General features: G+C 38.0%; 1 protein-coding gene across 5 annotated transcripts in view; it reads right to left on the reverse strand.

The window, feature by feature from the left end:
* The window catches only part of SUGCT (succinyl-CoA:glutarate-CoA transferase), a 698,665-nt gene that overhangs the window by 659,061 nt on the left and 19,719 nt on the right, over nucleotides 1-19,885 (reverse strand). For all 5 annotated transcript variants that reach the window (XM_036918914.2, XM_036918912.2, XM_057504387.1 and 2 more), the window contains exons 2-3: nucleotides 13,535-13,586; nucleotides 12,817-12,890 (exon numbers count right to left, since the gene is read on the reverse strand). In XM_036918914.2, the coding sequence (XP_036774809.1) occupies nucleotides 12,817-12,890; nucleotides 13,535-13,586 (126 nt within the window). The remainder of the gene's footprint in view (nucleotides 1-12,816; nucleotides 12,891-13,534; nucleotides 13,587-19,885) is intronic.

Here is a 19,885-nt window from a genome sequence, read left to right on the forward strand (position 1 = left end):
GGTTAATATCCAAAACATATCTAAATAACTCATATGACTCAGTATCAAGAAAAAACGATAACCCAGGTAAAACCTGGGCAAAGGACCTGAAGAGACATTTCTACAAAGAAGATATATAAAAGGCCAACAGGTACAGGACAAGATGCTCAACATCACTAGTCATTAGGGAGATGCAAATTAGAACCAGAGAAATATCATCTCATGTCTATTACAAGGATTATCACCAAAAAGTCATGAGATAACAAACGTTGGTGTGGACATGGAGAAAAGGAAATCCTTATGCACTCTTGGGAGAACTGTAAATTGGTACAGTCACTTCAGATAATGATAGAGGATTCTCAAAAATTTAAAAACAACTACCATATGATCCAGCAATTCCATTTATGGGAATATATCCAAATAAAATGAAAACACTAACTCAAAAATGCACTTCCATGTTCAGAGCAGCATTATTTACAATAGCCAAGACATGGAAACAACCTAAATGTCCATCAAAGGATGAATGGATAAGGAAATTATGTGGGGAGGGGTGTTTGTGTGTGTGTGTGTGTGTGTGTGTGTGTGTGTGTGTGTATAAATGTATATATATATCTACACATATATATACAAATGGAACATTATTCAGTCTAAAAAATGAGGAAATCCTAGCATTTGTAACAATATGGATGGACTTCAAAGGAATTGTGCTAAGTGAAGTAAGTCAGGCAAAAAAAGAAAAACACTGTATGATCTTTCAAAACAAACTCATAACAAAAGAGATCAGACCTGTGGTTACCAGAGACAGGGAGGGGGAACTGAAGGAAGGTGGTGAAAAGATTCAAACTGCCCATCATAAGATTAATAAATAAGTACTAGTGATGCAATGTGCAACATGATGACTATAGCTAATAACACTGCCATGTGATAAATAGGAAAGCTGTTAAGAGAGTAAACCCTAAGAGTTCTCATCACAAGAAGAAAATTGTTTTCCTTTTTTCTTTTCTTCTTTCTTTTCTTCTTATTTTATCTATATGAGAAGATGGATGACAACTGAACCTGTGGTAATCATTTCACAATGTGTGTATGTATATCAAACCATAGTGTTGTATGCCTTAAGCAGTGATGTATATCAGTTACTTCTCCATAAAACTGGAAGAATTTCTGTAGTGACAACAAATTAAAAAAGAAAAAAAGTTAATGAAGACCAAATTCAGTGAATTTAAAATGCTCCTTTAGAATACTTGAATCACCTAGAATATTGCTTCAAAGTAAAAGTTTAAAACCATCAAAAAATAGGGTATTTTTATTCTGGACATCTACTTCAAGTGATTCTGAAATACATTTGTATTTGATTCAAAGACAACACTATAAAGTTACAGAAAAAATTTGTCTGCGCACAGATAGAAACCACACTAGTGGGGGTGAGGATTTAATAATATGGGTAACTGCTGAACCACTATGTTGTATATTTGAAACTAACATAAGATTGCATATCAACAATACTTCAATAAAAATGTTGCACAAAAAGCAACTGCTAAACAATGTAAATAGAACTCAGAAAATGAATTTTAATGAATCAACAGAAAATGCCAACAATTAAATAGCATAAAATGGTATCACTTAACAATTTTATAGGCTCTGATTAAATACTAAAGAAGAAGTTAATCATGACATAAGCAATTGCATTAACAATATTTATCATTAGCTACCCAAAATGGTCAGCATTTGTGAATGTGAGTTAATTTCGCTTCTAATCTCATTGAAATGATTTAATTAATTTATTAGTCCATTAGACTTGACTCACTGAAACTGATCAAGAAAAACAGCCTTTTGGAAAACAAAACAGAGGCTAAAGAATAAAATCATTTATTTAAAAAATTTTTTTAATCCAAGAGAAACAGAGGACACAGGATAGAGGAAAAAAGAAACATTAGTTCTCATGGGAGATGAACCAATATCACAAAACAATAAATGGTAAGTATTAAACAGAAGAGCATACACAAGCAACAGGGAGAGAAAAGGATCTACAAGAGCCTACAAAGGCAATTTCCCAGTAACAAGCCAGTTAGAGGCTTCATAGAAAACATATGTGTGAATCTCTATCCTCAGGATCAGACAGACCTCTCAGAATCAAGAGAAAGCCCAACCACTTCAATTTTTTTTTAAGTTCCCACCACAATAAAAAAATTTTTTAATGAAGCAAATGCCATGATAAGGTAATTCAATCATTATTTTAAATGTTGACATTCATCGCTCAGGTGGAGATTATGCCAGAAATCTAAACTGGAGCCCTACAACAGCTTCCTGCCCCACCTGTCCTTGGTACATATCCAGGGTTTTAAAGGCCCAAGGATCAGTGCTGGTGCACAGGACAGGAAACAAGGACTATAGGTTACAAACTGTTAACACTGGCAGTGTGAGAGACGTGTTTTATTACACAATTTAAAGTGTTTAACTAGCTGCCATGACTTCAAAATCTGGAGACCTCATACAAAAATTCAGACTGCCTTTCTTAAATGATATTTCAACACACTAATCATTCATCAAATACTTACTGGGCACCTACCGTGTCCCAGACCCAGCTCTGGGCAAAGCAGACACAAAAGAGAACAGATCAGACTCCCTGCCCTCACTGCTGCCTACTGGGACAATCCCAGAATATCAGCAGCAGCATTTGTTATCTGGCCCCAGCCACTTCACTCAATTAGGTTACCTGCCTAGCCCTACATGCATACAGTTTACACCCAACTGATTCTAAAAAAAGAAGAAGAAAAAATATACTTAAGCTTGATACGCTCTTTGACAAGTAAAAATAACCAAAGTCCTACGTCGAAAACTACAACCAAATTTATTTAAGAACTGGAGAAGTGGACTCGGAGGAAACTCATTCTCTGCTGAAATTTGAAAATACTACCAAGTCACTTTTCCTCTTACCTGTGTTGAAAAACTATCTCAAAAACCCGAAACAGAGGAGCCAAGATGGCGGCATGAGTAGGACAGTGGAAATCTCCTCCAAAAACCATATATATTTTTGAAAATACAACAAAATACAACTATTCCTAAAAGAGAGACCAGAAGATACAGGACAACAGCCAGGCTACATCCACACCTGCGAGAACCCAGCGCCTCACAAAGGGGGTAAGATAAAAGCTGTGGCCCGGCAGGACCCAAGCGCACCGCTCATCCCAGCTCCCGATGGGAGGAGAGGAGTCGGAGCAGGTAGGGAGAGGGAGCCCAGGACTGCTAAATACCCAGCCCTAGTCACCTGCACCGGAAGTGCAGACACACAGTGCGTGGGGTGCTGGATACTAGGGAAACAGAACAGTAAAACCTGAGAGTGGGTCCCTGCAGCCAGCGCCTCTGGGACAAAAGAAAAATGAGTGCTTTTTTAAAGTCTTAAGGGACAGGGGCCTCACAGCTGGACGGAAGCATCTCGGCACACTCAACCCAACAGTTGAGTTCCCGGGGAACTCTGGGCACCCTAACCCCCTGGGCGGCAGCGCAGCTCTGAGGCCCCTCATGGTGATAAACAGCCTCCTGCCTATTCCCCCTCTGGTGCAGCCACACAATAGCGGAGCAGCAGCCTGAGGCCAGCCATTCTGACAGCAGCCGTGCAGAGCTCCACAGCAGCCCAGGCAAGAATCAAAGACCCCATCTGAATGCAGCTGCCCAGCACAAGCCGCTAGGGGTTGCCATTCTCCCAGGAGAGGAATGCGAAGAGCAAGCAGGAAGGGATTTTGTTCTCTCAGCTGACACAAGCAACATCTGCCCATCACCATGAAAAGGCAGAAGAATTTGATTCAGACCAGAATCACACAGGCATCCTCCTCTGAGAGGGAACCAGAGGAGATAGACCTAACCAATCTTTCTGAAAAAGAATTCAAAATAAAGGTCATAACCATGCTGACAGACTTGCAGAGAAATATGCAGGAGCTAAGGAGTGAGAATACAGAAATAAAACAATATCTGGAAGGACTTAAAAGCAGAATGGATGAGACTCAAGAGGCCATTAATGGGACAGAAACCAGAGAACAGGAACGCAGAGGAGCTGACACAGAGAGAGCTAAAAGGACCTCCAGGAATGAAAGAATATTGACAGAACTGTGTAAACAATCGAAACGAAACGATATCCGCATTATAGGGGTACCAGAAGAAGAAGAGAGAGAAAAAGGGATAGAAAGTGTCTTGAAGAAATAATTGCTGAAAACTTCCCCAAACTGGGGGAGGAATTAGCCTCTCAGACCACGGAAACACACAGAACTCCCAACACAAAGGACCAAAGGAGGACAACACCAAGACACATAATAATTAAAATGGCAAAGATCAAGGACAAAGACAGAGTATTAAAGGCAGCCAGAAAGAGAAAAAAGGTCACCTACAAAGGAAAACCCATCAGGTTATCATCAGACTTCTCAACAGAAACCTTACAGGCCAGAAGAGAATGGCATGATATATTTAAGGCAATGAAACAGAAGGGCCTTGAACCAAGGATACTGTATCCAGCACGCTTATCATTTAAATATGAAGGAGGGATTAAACAATTCCCAGACAAGCAAAAGTTGAGGGAATTTCCTCACACAAACCACCTCTACAGGGTATTTTGGAGGGATTTCTCTAGATGGAAGCACTCCTAAGGCTAAACAGATGTCACCAGATAAAATAAAATAACAGCAAAGAAAGCAGAACAATCAAATACTAACTAAAGGCAAAAAATAAAATCAACTACCCATAAAAGCAGTCAAAGGAAACAGAAAAAGGCACACACACAAAAAAAAAAACCTAACATACAAAGAATGGGGGAGGAGGAATAAGAAGGGAGAGAAATAAAGAATCATCAGACTGTGTTTATAATAGCTCAATAAGTGAGTTAAGTTAGACAGTAAGATAGTAAAGAAGCTAACCTTGAACCTTTGGTAACCACGAACCTACAGCCTGCAATGGCAATGAGTACGCATTTTTCAATAATCACCTTAAATGTAAATGGACTAAATGCACCAATCAAAAGACATAGAGTAGACAGCATGAAGCTGGATTAAAGATGGTGGCGTGAGAAGAGAGACAGACGCTTCCTCCTAAAACTGGATACAATTAGAAATTTTAATTCGCGCAACTAATCCTAAGAGAGCAACAGAAAAGAGGACACGTCAGACTGCACACACCAGGAGAAAAGAGCAGACCTCAGCAAACGGGGTAACATACCAGAGCTGTGGTTCCATGGGACCCAAGCCCTTCTCCCACCCAGCTCACCAGCGGGAGGAAGAGAAACAGAGCAGGGAGGGAGTGGAAGGCTTGGGACTGCTGAATACCTAGCTCTGCAGATCTGCTCTGGGAGCACAAACCTACATTTCATGATGCTTTCATGAGACTCACATGACTACCAGGTTGGAAAGTTAATACAGGCAGAGTTCCTGGGGAGACTGGGATTCTGGCCACTTGTGGAAAGCAGGGATCCATATCCGGCTGCTCTGGGACAAGAACATACCTGTGAGACCAGCCCACTGGCTCAGGCAGTGGAGACAGGCACGTCAGCTGGGAGGCGGGGAATAGCTCTTTCCCCCCCCCAGGCACCAGTACCACTCCCCTGAGACCCCTGACATTGCTTCAGGGGCTGAGAAGCTCCAGAATAGAGCTTCTGGACACTAGAGGGCACCATATACAAACATGACACACGAAAGGAACCTTGTCCAGAGTAAAATTGTTAATACAACTCCCGAGAAAGACTTAAATGATATGGACCTGGTGACTCTTCCTGAAAGGGAGTTTGAAATAAAAATCATCAACATCCTAATGGAGGTATGGAAAGACATCCAAGAACTCAGGAATGAATTCAGGACGTAGATCCAATCATTGAAGAGCATGATGGAGGGTATTAAAAGCAGGTTGGATACTGTGGATGAGACAATAAATGAAATAGAAACTAGAGAACAGGAATACAAAGAAGCTGAGGCACAAAGAGAAAAAAGGATCTCTAAAAATGAAAGAATATTGAGAGAACTGTGTGACCAATCCAAGAGGAACAATACTCCCATTATAGGGATACCAGAAGAAGAAGAGAGAGAGAAAGGGATAGAAAGTGTCTTTGAGGAGGTAGTTCTGAAAACTTCAAAAATCTGGGGAAGGAGATAGTCTCTCAGGCCATGGAGATCCACAGATCTCCCAACACAAGGGACCCAAGGAAGATAACAGCAAGACACATAGTAATTAAAATGGGAAAGATCAAGGATAAGGACAGACTGTTAAAAGCAGCCAGAGGCAGAAATAAGATCACATACAAAGGCAGGCCCATCAGACTAACATCAGACTTCTCAGCAGAAACCTTACAGGCCAGAAGGGAGTGGCATCATGTATTTAATGCCATGAAGCAGAAGGGCCTGGAACCAAGATTACTTTATCCAGCAAGATTATCATTTAAATTTGAAGGAGGGATTAAACAATTTCCAGATAAGCAAAAGCTGACAGAGTTTACCTCCCACAAACCATCTCTGCAGTCTATTTTGGAGGGACTGCTATAGATGGAAGTGCTCCTGGGGTTGGATAGCTGTCACCAGAGGTAGTAAAATCACAGTAGGGAGGGTGGAGCAGCTGATTGTGAGGCAAATGCAAAATTAAATTGACTACCCCAAAGTCAATCAAGGGATAGACAAAAAGTACAGAATTTGATACCTAATACATAAAGAATGAAGTAGGAAGAAAAAGGAAGAGAAACAGAAAAGAACCTTTAGATTGTGTTTGTAACAGCATGCTAAGTGAGTTAAGTTAGACTCTTAGATAGTAAGGAAACTAACCTGGAACCGTTGGTAACCACGAATCTAAAGCCTAAAATGGCAATAAGTACATACCTACCGATAATCACCCTGAATGTAAACGGCCTGAATGCACCAATCAAAAGACATAGAGTCACTGAATGGATAAAAAAACAAGACCCATCGATACGCTACTCACAAGAGACTCACCTCAAACCTAAAGACATGTACAGACAAAAAGTCAAGGGAAGGAAAAAGATATTTCATGCAAAAAATAGGGAGAAAAGAGCAGGTGTTGCAGTACTAGTATCAGACAAAATAGACCTCAAAACAAAGAAACTAACAAGAGATAAAGAAGGACATTACATAATGATAAAGGGCTCAGTCCAACAAGAGTATATAACCATTATAAATATATATGCACCCAATACAGGAGCACCAACACATGTGAAACAAATACTAACAGAACTAAAGGAGGAAATAGAAAGCAATGCATTCATTTTAGGAGACTTCAACACAACATTCACTCAAAAGGACAGATCCACCAGACAGAAAATAAGTAAGGACACAGAGGCACTGAACAACACACTAGAACAGATGGACCTAGTAGACATCTATAGAACTCTACACCCAAAAGCAACAGGATACACATCCTTCTCAAGTGTACATGGAACATTCTCCAGAATAGACCACATACTAGGACACAAAAAGAGCCTCAGTAAATTCAAAAAGATTGAAATTCTACCAACCAACATTTCAGACCACAAAGGTATAAAACTCGAAATAAATTGTACAAGGAAGCAAAAAGGCTCACAAACATATGGAGGCTTAACAACACGCTCCTAAATAGTCAATGGATCAACGACCAAATTAAAATGGAGATCCAGCAACATATGGAAACAAATGATAACAACAACACTAAGCCCCAACTACTGTGGGACGCAGCAAAAGCAGTCTTAAGAGGAAAGTATATAGCAATCCAGGCATATTTAAAGAAGGAAGAACAAACCCAAATGAATAGTCTAACGTCACAATTATCAAAATTGGAAAAAGAAGAACAAATGAGGCCTAAAGTCAGCAGAAGGAGGGACATAATAAAGGTCAGAGAAGAAATAAACAAAATTGAGAGGAATAAAAACAATAGAAAAAATCAATGAAACCAAGAGCTGGTTCTTTGAGAAAATAAACAAAATAGATAAGCCTCTAGCAAGACTTATTAAGAGAAAAAGAGAATCAACACACATCAACAGAATCAGAAACGAGAAAGGAAACATCACGACAGACCCAACAGAAATACAAAGAATTATTAGAGACTACTATGAAAACCTATATGCTAAGAAGCTGGAAAACCTAGAAGAAATGGACAACTTCCTAGAAAAATACAACCTTTGAAGACTGACCAAGGAAGAAACACAAAATCTAAAGAAACCAATTACCAGCAAAGAAATTGAAGCAGTAATCAAAAAAATACCCAAGAAAAAAGTCCCTGGGCCAGATGGATTTACTCGGAATTTTATCAGACATACAGAGAAGATATAATACCCATTCTCCTTAAAGTTTTCCAAAAAATAGAAGAGGAGGGAATACTCCCAAACTCATTCTATGAAGCCAACATCACCCTAATACCAAAACCAGGCAAAGATCCCACCAAAAAAAAAAATTACAGACCAATATCCCTGATGAACATACATGCAAAAATACTCAACAAAATATTAGCAAACCGAATTCAAAAATACATCAAAAGGATCATACACATGATCAACTGGGATTCATCTCAGGGATGCAAGGATGGTACAACATTCAAAACTCCATCAACATCATCCACCACATTAACAAAAAGAAGGACGAAAATTCACATGATCATCTCCATAGATGCTGAAAAAGCATTCGACAAAATTCAACATCCATTCATGATAAAAACTCTCAGCAAAATGGGTATAAAGGGCAAGTACCTCAACATAATAAAGGCCATATATGAAAAACCCACAGCCAACATCATATGAACAGCTAGAAACTGAAAGCATTTCCTCTGAGATCGGGAACAAGACAGGGATGCCCACTCTCCGCACTGTTATTCAACATAGTATTGGAGGTCCTAGCCACTGCAATTAGACTAAACAAAGAAATACAAGGAATCAAGATGGGTAAAGAAGAAGTCAAACTGTCACTATTTGCAGATGACATGATATTGTACATAAAAACCCTAAAGACTCCACTCCAAAACTACTAGAACTGATATCGGAACACATCAAGGTTGCAGGATACAAAATTAATACACAGAAATCTGAGGCATTCCTATACACTAACAATGAACTAATAGAAAGAGAAACCAGGAAAACAATTCCATTCACAATTGCATCAGAAAGAATAAAATACCTAGGAATAAACTTAACCAAGAAAGTGAAAGACTATACCCCAAAAACAACAAGACATTCTTAAGAGAAATTAAAGAGGACACTAACACATGGAAACTCATCCCATGCTCCTGGCTAGGAAGAATTAATATTGTCAAAATGGCCATCCTGCCCAAAGCAATCTACAGATTTAATGCAATCCCTAACAAATTACCAACAGCATCCTTCAACAAACTAGAACAAATAGTTCTAAAATATGGAACCACTAAAGACCCCGAACAGCCAAAGCAATCCTGAGAAGGAAGAATAAAGTGGGGGGGCTCTCACTCCCCAACTTCAAGTTCTACTACAAAGCCACAGTAATCAAGACAATTTGGTACTGGCACAATAACAGACCAACAGACCAGTGGAACAGAATAGAGTCTCCAGACATTACCCCAAACATATATGGTCAATTAATAGACGATAAAGGAGCCATGGACATACAATGGGGAAAGGACAGCCTCTTCAACAGCTGGTGTTGGCAAAACTGGACAGCTACATGTAAGAGAATGAAACTGGATCACTGTCTAACCCCATACACAAAAGTAAATTTGAAATGGATCAAAGACCTGAATGTAAGTCATGAAACCATAAAACTCTTAGAAAAAAACATAGGCAAAAATCTCATGGACAAAAACATGAGCGACTTCTTCATGAACATATCCCCCCGGAAAGGGAAACAAAAGCAAAAATGAACAAGTGGGACTATATCAAGCTGAAAAGCTTCTGTACAGAAAAGGACACCATCAATAGAACAAAAAGGTATCCTACAGTATGGGAGAATATATTCATAAATGACAGATCCAATAAAGGGTTGACATCCAAAATATATAAAGAGCTCACACACCTCAACAAAAAGTGAACAATCCAATTAAAAAATGGGCAGAGGAGCTGAACAGACAGTTCTCCAAAGAAGAAATTCAGATGGCCAACAGACACATGAAAAGATGCTCCACATTGCTAGTTATCAGAGAAATGCAAATTAAAACCACAATGAGATATCACCTCACACCAGTAAGGATGGCTACGATCCAAAAGACAAACAACAACAAATGTTGGTGAGGTTGTGGAGAAAGGGGAACCCTCCTACACTGCTGGTGGGAATGTAAGTTAGTTCAACTATTGTAGAAAGCAGTATGGAGGTTCCTCAAAAAGCTCAAAATAGAAATACCATTTGACGCAGGAATCCCACTTCTAGGAATTTACCCTAAAAATGCAGCAGCCCAATTTGAAAAACACAGATGCACCCCTATGTTTATCGCAGCACTTTTAACAATAGCCAAGAAATGGAAGCAACCTAAGTGTCCATCAGTAGATTAATGGCTAAAGAAGATCTGATACATATACACAATGGAATATTATTCGGCCATTAGAAGAAAACAAATCCTACCATTCGCAACAACATGGATGGAGCTAGAGGGTATTATGCTCAGTGAAATAAGCCAGGTGGAGAAAGACAAGTATCAAATGATTTCACTCATCTGTGGAGTATAAGAACAAAGGAAAAACTGAAGGAACATAACAGCAGCAGAATCACAGAACCCAAGAATGGACTAACAGTTACCAAAGGGAGAGGGACTGGGGAGGATGGGTGGGAACGGAGGGAGAAGGTGGGGGAAGAAGAAAGGGGGCCTTACGATTAGCATGTATAATGTGGGGGGGCACAGGGAGGGCTGTGCAACCGACAGAGAACACAAGTAGTGATTTTACAGCATCTCACTGCACTGATGGACGGTGACTAATGGGGTATGTGGAGGGGACTTGGTGAAGGGAGGAGTCTAGTTAACATAATGTTCCTCATGTAATTGTAGATTAATGATACCAAAAAAAAAAAAAAACCCAAAACAGTTAAATATATAATATGAACATTTAAATGCACTGGCCAGAAGGCTTAAGGGAAAGAGAGGAGTCAGAAAAAGTACAATGAATACCTGCTAGGAGCAAAGCTTGGTGCCAAGTGTACGGCTACGGGACACAATAAAGGTCTAGACAAAGCAAGGTGTCTACCAACACGGAAATCAAAAAGTACAAAGGAGAAAAAGGCCTAATTAAACAGGGAATAATGATTTCTAAAGTTAATACAAATAAGGACACGTGGCATACTGCTCAACTGAAACAGCAAAAAAATTAGATTGGATGCTCTATCTAGGAATGGTTGAAATCAGAAAGAGCTATGGTGGTGAAATTGGATAGCAAAGTGGAAATTAGAAGTTTTATGGACCTGGAAAAGAAGAAAAATATGTTCAGCTAGAAGGTAAACACTATTCGCCATGTGTGCACCAAAGACGGAAAGCTATAAACATCTCTGACTGGATCAATGAAGCATGATCTCGGGAAAGCAGGATTTGCCAGGCTCCTCTACACCTGGAACCTGCTAAACACAGGATCAGATAAATATAATATGTAATATAATAGAATAATATGTAATATTAGAGAATTTTCTGCAAACTGCTCTGGCCTACTATGAAGATCTATTTAGCAAAACGTTGAATCTTCCAGATGGCATATTCTACTTTATAGCATGTAATCAGTTACAGTAAATTAGTAAGTTAATGTAACTGTAAAGTAGTCTCTTATGAGTCTTACATATATGTGCACACTATTCAAGGCCAAACCATTTTCACTGATTTGGGAATTATGCTCCAGATCACAAGGATCAGATCTTGAAGAATAAATAATAATGCTAATTTCCAAAACCTTCCAAAACAAGCTGTTTGTAGGATGATGTAGAGGACATAGACAACATAGACTCTGCCCTTTAAGTGATGGTTGGAGAGAAAGAACAACATGACACTTTTCTAAGTAACTTTATCAATAACAGCAGGAACTGAACACAAAAATGTTAAGAAGATCCCAAATAAAACGGAAAATGTATACACAATAGGTTTATTTGGTGGACATGGGAGAAGAAAGCATGAGAAAGATGTCAGATGGAAAACATATGAACAGAATTGGTCCAAGCGTAGGTGTTTTTCCTTAAAAACCTTTAAAGTTATAAAATGAGAAAATGTTTCTTTCATCATAAATAGAAAAGAAGGACATAGGTTGGGATATTTGGGTCCTTTATTGATGGATGTTGGATCCTTGTCCGTCTTCCTGTCTGTGCCCTACTTCTTCCTTTTACCCTCCCCCTCGTCCTTGCCTTCCCTTCACCCCAGAGTGAGGCGTGTGGTCAGGCCAACTCTAAGCTCAGTCTCAGCGGTAAGGCTTTGTGGGCCTAAGGATGCCAGGATCAGAACTTACTACCTGGATATGCCTTATTAGCTGTGTGACTTTGGACAAATTGCTTTATCTCTCTGTGTCTGTCTTCTCATTTATAATCGAGGAACAATGATATTGGCTCAAAAGATTGTCAAAAAGATTATTTAACATAATTAACATAGACAAAGTGCTTAGAACTATGCCTGGTCCTATGATAAATGTTATTGGCATCATTATTACATGTTGCATCACAGTTTCTACCAAAGGCTTTCAGGCACATGGGAAGGACCTGGCCTAAGCCTTAGGCTTTGGCACCTGCAAAGAGCAGAAAGAGATCATTAGTATAGGTCTAGAGGGAAATAAGGGAAGGAGAACAGGAAATAATCATTTCATTTTAATTCTCTCCTCATCCCATATACAGGTACATGGATATTTAAAGAACTATATAAAATATTTATTAGCTTGCTTCTATGTTTCAAAGGCATCAACAGCTTTACCTGGTCTTTCCACTTTTATAACTTCTGCTCCAAGATCTCCTAAATTCATAGTTGCAAAAGGTCCTGCCAGTACTCTACAATGTTAACAATGATAAACACATTAATTACCATCTTGAAGATTTTTATATTCTTTTCTTAATAGCCCAACAACAGACAAGCTCATATAATGCTAGTAAGAATTAAAATTGTCATAACTGTTCAAAAAAATAATTTGGCCTTATGTATCAAGAGCTTTAAGAAGTATATTCCTTTAGATGGAGTAATTCTACTTTCAGAATTCTGTCCTAAGGAGGAAATCAAAAGATTTCCTTAAGCAAAAATTTACATACAAGGAAGACTAATATAATAAAAGTGAAATATTGGGGGGATAAGTAATTATGTGACAACAATAAATAAAATATCATCTTGTTTTTCTTGAATTTTGAGTGACATGGGAAAATATTCAAAATGTAACATTATGTTTAAAATGTAGGTAAACTAATTTTAATATGGTTCTAATTTTCATATTCAAAAATTATGAAGAGATATGCAAATTGGAAAAAAATGCATAAATATTATACTAATTGTCTCTCAGAATGACATTACAGAAATTATTTTCTTTTTCCTTTCCAAAATTTTGATAATCTGTATATACGCATCCTCTTAAAATTCAAATAATAAATGAATGCTTTTTTGAGGAAGGAAAAAATCACCAAAACACAAATAAACCAGTACAAACCTTGTTAGATCGAGAATTTTTACACCCTCCAATGGCTTCATATTTTCAGTATCTGGCAAAACACAGAAAATATTTGAAGAGTGTTATTTACTAATTTTCAGGAGGAAGAAAGCAGAATTCTTCATATTCTGTTTTAAGTAATCTCTATTACTACCAAAAGAAGTATTTTTTTCTTCACAATATTTCTGCTTTAAATGTAACTCAGAAACCTTGATTTGAGACACAGTTAAGTCAATGGGTAAAAACGAAAGCCTCTGGTACCAGATTACACCAATTAGTAAAGTCCAAAACTACATATAAAATGGTTCATCTAATGAAAAATAAAAACTGGAAGGAGGGAGGAATGTATAGGCTGAGCATAGAGGATTTTTAGGCACTAAAAATACTCTGTATGATTCCATAATGATAGATATAACTCATTATCATTTGTCCAAACCCACAGTTTCAACACCAAGTGTGAGCCCTAAGGTAAACTACGGACTCTGGGTGATTATGACATGTCCAGGTAGGTTCATCCATTGTAACAATATCCCACTCTGAGGGGGAGTTTTATAATAAAGGATGCTGTGCATGTATACGGACAGGGGGACAGGGGAAATCTCTGCACCTTCCTCTCAATTTTGCTGTGAACCTATAACTACTCTAAAAAAACTAAGTCTTTAAAAAAAAAACAAAAATTGAACTAAACAACAAAAAGGTAACAACAAAGACCTCTGCATATTTGTTCTACATTTAAAGCAAGGAGAAAATAATGAATTTGAAAAGTTTTTACAATTTACAATTGTATGCATATTTTCTTTTTCTCAAGAAAAAGAGCTATAGACAAGAGCTTTAAAATATATATATAAAATATGAATATATATATATAATATATAGCTCAAGACAAGAGCTATTAAAATAAGTAGATAGGTGAATAATCACATCCATAATTCACTTAAAACATTAACATTAACATTAAATCACAAAGTCAAATTCTAGCCAAATAGCTTACAAAATTTAGATCATAATGCCTGAAATCAAGCTAACTTTTGGGGAAAAATGAACTATGGTTCAATACATCTTTTTAAAAATAGACTTTATTTCTTACAGCAGTTTTAGATTCACAGCAAAGTTGAACAGATAGTAGTAAGAATTCCCACATACCCCTTTCCCCTACACATGCGTAGCCTCCCCCACTAACAATTGATGGATCTACATCTGATGCATCACTATCATCCCAAGTCCATAGTTTACACTATTCACCCTTGCTGTTGTATATGTTATGGGTTTGAACAACTGCATAATGGTATGTATGCACCATTATAGTATCACACAGAATAGTTTCAGTGCCCTAAAAATCATCTGTGCTCCACCTATTCACCCCTTCCTCCCCTCAAACCCCTGCTAACCTATGTTTTTACTGTATCCATAGTTTGCCTTTTTCAAAACATATAGTTGGAATCATATAGTATGCAGCCTTTTCAGATTGGCTTCTCTCACTTAGTAATATGCATTCAAGTTTCCTCCATGGCTTGATAGATCATTTCTTTTTAGTACTGAATAACATTCCATTCCCTGGACAAACTAGAGTTTATTTATCCATCCACCTACTAGGACATCTAGGTTGCTTCCAAGGTTTAGCAGTTATGAAAAAAACTCTATAAGCATCGTGTGGTTTTGTGTACATAATAAATTTTCAGCTCATTTGGGTGACTTTCACTCATTTGAGTGCAATTGCTGGATAGAAGGGTAGAGTATGTTTCGTTTTCCACTCTGTCTTCCAAAGTGGCTATACCATTTTGCATTCCCCCAGCAACAATGAAAGTTGCTTAGTTCAATACATTTCTTTAAAACTTCATTGTAGTTCCATCACCAGTGGATTAAAAATGAGGGTTATAGAAGTCATACATTTACACATACACCATCATAGACTTGAGATGAATCATAAGGGACACAATGATTCTTAGCTAGGAGGTCCCCAGACCACACCGCTCTACTAGGGAATACTGGACTGGGTATTCTGTCCTTGAAATAAGCCAATTTACTATTTTAAAATAAGAAATTGCTATCACAGCAAAAAGAAATATGTAAAGTCCATGTGGCAAGTGCATTATTTTCTTGGAAGCACATTTAACTGGGAAATCAAATTATACTTAAGAAGACAAACTGATGAGCAGAGGATCAGAAAAAGGAGAGCTGATAAAACAATGTTTAATGTGGCACATTGTTACAGCAATGGCCTCCATGAATCTCACTTCCAGATATCCACACCTTTGGGTATTTCCCTTCCATGTTGACTCTGGGCTCAAACATTTGCCTTGTTTTACCCAACGGGGTAACAGCACATTTGATGTCAGCAGAGGTGGGTAAGTGCTTACATATTAAGGCTTGACTTTCTGGAACACTTGCACATTCATATGAAAAAGCACAAGATGAAAGAAAAAATGGACAGAGGCTCAGCAATCCCAGCCATTGCTGCCATCCCAGCTGAGGCCCCAGACATGTGGGTGAAGCCATCTTACAGCACCAGGATCCAGCCACTGAGTAAGTTCAGGTAAGTCCAGCAGAGCACCCACAGAACTCAGAGAAAAAAATAAACCACTAAGTTGAGAAGTGGTTTGTTATGCAGCAGTAGATGAACAGATACCATGGCTTATGGCAGAGATAGCTCACTGTACTAGCCATAGTGATATGCCTAAAATGTAAAACATGTAATGTTTCCCTGCTCAGATTCCTCTAATGGCTTTCTACCAAACTCAGAATGAAATCCAACATCTAACCATAGCCCCAGACCTGCTCGTCCTGGCCCATGGCTGCCCCCCCACCCTCATTCCCTGTCACTCTCACTCTCACTCTTCTCCAGTTACATTAACCTTCTTGCAGTTTCTTGAACACACCAAGAACATTTCTGTTTTAGGGCCTGTGACATAAACAGAGATTCCACCTTAAAGGGCTTTCTGCCCACCTACAAGAAGATTGCTTAGCTTACAACTTCTACTATTAGCTTTGTCGAGGTCCACCTCAGTTTTCCTCAACAATACTGGAAACTAAAACATAAAAATGGAACAAAAACTTTTAAATTTTGAGAGGAGAAATTAATTTTCCTTTAAAGTCCACTCAGTCAAGCCATGAATCATGTATGAGGGTAGAAAAAAGAATATTCCCAATCATGCAAGTTTTCAAAAACTTTACCTCCCATACATCCTTTTTTGGGAAAATTACATCTAGAGGATATGTTCCATTCTACACACACAAAAAAAAGAATAATAAATAAGAAGATATGGGGTCCAGAAAATGGGGGAATCTAAAGGAAGAAAGGGGAAAAAGGAATCCTCAGGATGATTGTAAAAAAGATACTAATGCAATGGCTGAAAGATTTATACTTATCATACAGTGGGGAATTAAGGACAGATATTGAAAAGCAAATAAAGAAGCCAGATAAATATTAACATAAGGGAAAATAAAAAGATGTGCAAGAGCAGCAACTGAATCAGAATATGCATAGTAATTGTACAAGCATAACAACACAAATATTGAATACTGACCTAGCAAAATTTATGATTTTGGAAGATGGAAAGTGTATGTGTGTTTGTTGAAACAGTGAAGAAAGAAACCTAGTCTTTATCACTACAGATAATGCTTAGAAACAGAATCAAGAAGTAGCATTATCATCATGTTATATAGAGATTTGGAGGTAAAAACTAAACAAACAGCTAAAAGAATTGAAATTTGTTGTCTCTGGGAAAAGGGAAGGGGCAGAGAGGCACAAGGGAGCACTATTTTTCATCATTAACCTTGTAGATCTGAAGTATATGTAAACTTTTATTTTAAAAATTAAAAAAATATATAATTCATAAGCAACAGAATAAAGTATCATTCTGCTGTGCAGCCCCCGCATGTGTTGATGAACATCGCCACTCTGCATTTTTCCCTGCTTCACTGTTTGCACGCACTGCGGCAGCCTCATCTATTCTCATTATCCACAACGTCTATATTTGTGATTTCACTACTCACTAACATTTATTTGTCACCCTAAAATCAATACTTGCAGTGCCTTCACAGTCATTCCGGGACATGCAGAGGATGCAGAACATGTGAGTCACCGGATGCATGTGTTCCCAGCTGAGATTAAACAAGGCTACACTCTGCCTCCTTGGTTCAGGTTCCATACTATCAACAGGTGTCCTTTTCAGGGCATATTTAGTGTCACATTTTCGCATTTACCCAATTTAAAAAAAATTTTTTTCTTTAAGTATACTTGATATACAATATTGATTTCAAGTGTACAACATACAGATTCAACAGTTATCAAAAGATGTTCATAGCAATTTCATTTACAACAAAAAAGATGAAAATTAAACATTAAAAAGATTAAGACTAGAATAGGCTGGATGGAAGTGAATGGTGAGTACAGGGGGAAAACAGTTGGAAAGGGCATCAACTGCAATGCAATTTGTTGAGATATAGTGAGCAGCTTGTATATCGGTCTATCTTATTTGGCCTCTAGGATGGAAAGCTATTAAGATACAGCTGAGAGACCATGCAAAGAAGTATAATCATAAGGAAGCTGCCATCAATTCTGTGCTTGCCAGAGTTGCTTCTAGGACTCCCCTGGTATTTGGCCGTAAGGTTTCTAGAACAAAAATAAACTTGAGCAGCACCAGAGTGGAGGTATTGGCAGATGCCCAGACAAGTGGCTCATCTGTGTGGCAGCAATCATAGCATCCCTCCCCACCATACAGCCAACTACTGAGACATTTTTTCAAGCCAAGTCATAAAACCAACTTATCAAATACCAGTATCAAATACAACATGTGATATACAGCAAAATGAATTTTAAATTTGATATTTTACAGAGGACTTAACCACCAGGACTTAGGGATGGGAAAGCAGCAGATGTCTCTTAAAAATATGCTCCCTTAATCTGTTGACTTTCTTTAGAAGAGTTAGCAGGACATTTTCTTTCTAGCATGGGTTAGAAGTCTTGAAAGCAGCTCTGTTCCTAATAGTATAGTTTGGCAGGTAATTTTAGTTCAGGGTACTTGGAAAATTAGTATCTACTTGAAGACATTACAGGGAAATTAAAACTATCATAAAAAGCTACTATAGAACTGATGCTGAAGCTATGAGGCAGTTACACCATTTAAAGACAACCAGAGAATAATAACTAGGTGGATAATAACATAATAATTTATAACTCACCTTCTGTTGACACCCAATCTCTTAACAGCCTTCTACCTGCAAGAACTTGGCTGTTACTGTGGGATTTGTGTCAAACAGGTTTTGGAACTTTGAATGCTACTATCTTAATGAAAACTTAAGAAATTTAGAGGAAGAATGGTACAAAAAAGATCAGAAAAGGGGCTTTTGAGTAACGGGTAAAGTGTACCACAAACGAAGTACATCAATGCTAATCCAAAATCCCTCTGCTCTTCGGCACTCCCAGCTTTCTCTTGCAGTTGGCTGGGACCCAATGACTGGGGTCTGGCCAAGGAAACATAGGCAAAAGTAACATAAGCCAATTCCAGGCCTGACCCTTAAAAACATCCTGAAATCCTCCAAGCCTGTATTCTGCTGTAGTGATCTTGGAAGCTACAAGTTTTAAACAGTGAAGTTACAGTACAAGAAAGATGTTTTCATTGTATCAAGCCACGGAGATCATGAGCTAATTTGTACTTCAGCACAACAAAGCCTATCCTGACCAATAACAATACCAAGAATTGGAAGAAGAGAAATTGTGGCCTCTAAGCGCTTAAATTTCACAGCATCAAAGCCAAAACTGTTAAGTCCATTACCAAGTAGACTGTTTCACTGTCCCTTTAGTAGCAGTCTTCAAACTGAGAAAAGTTAAGACTTTCCTAAGAGATATATGAGTCATTTTAAATAAATCAATTCCCAAGTTTTCAACTTCCATACATATTCTTCCCTACAATCGATCAGCCTATGAACAAAACTTCTTTCACAATAAGCCTTCTCCCACTAAACAAAAGGAGAGCATTGTCCTCACATATCCCAGATCTAACTCTTTAGTTCGTATTATAAAATTCAAGTGATGAAAATTTTTTCTTCTTTTTGTAGATAATTATTTTTTACTGAAGGGTAGTTGACACACAGTATTACATTACATTAGTCTCAGGTGTACAACACAGTGATTCAACATTTATATACATGATAATTCTAGGTACCAGCTATCACCATACCAAGTTGTTACATTTTGACTATATTCCTTATGCTATACATTACATCCTGGTTACTTATTTATTTTACAATTGGAAGTGTGTACTTTTTGTTCTTGTTGTTGTTGTTGTTGTTGTTGTTGTGAGGGCATCTCTCATATTTATTGATCAAATGGTTGTTAACAACAATAAAATT

Source organism: Manis pentadactyla, chromosome 7, assembly GCF_030020395.1.
Source record: "Manis pentadactyla isolate mManPen7 chromosome 7, mManPen7.hap1, whole genome shotgun sequence".
Classification (NCBI taxonomy): domain Eukaryota; kingdom Metazoa; phylum Chordata; class Mammalia; order Pholidota; family Manidae; genus Manis; species Manis pentadactyla.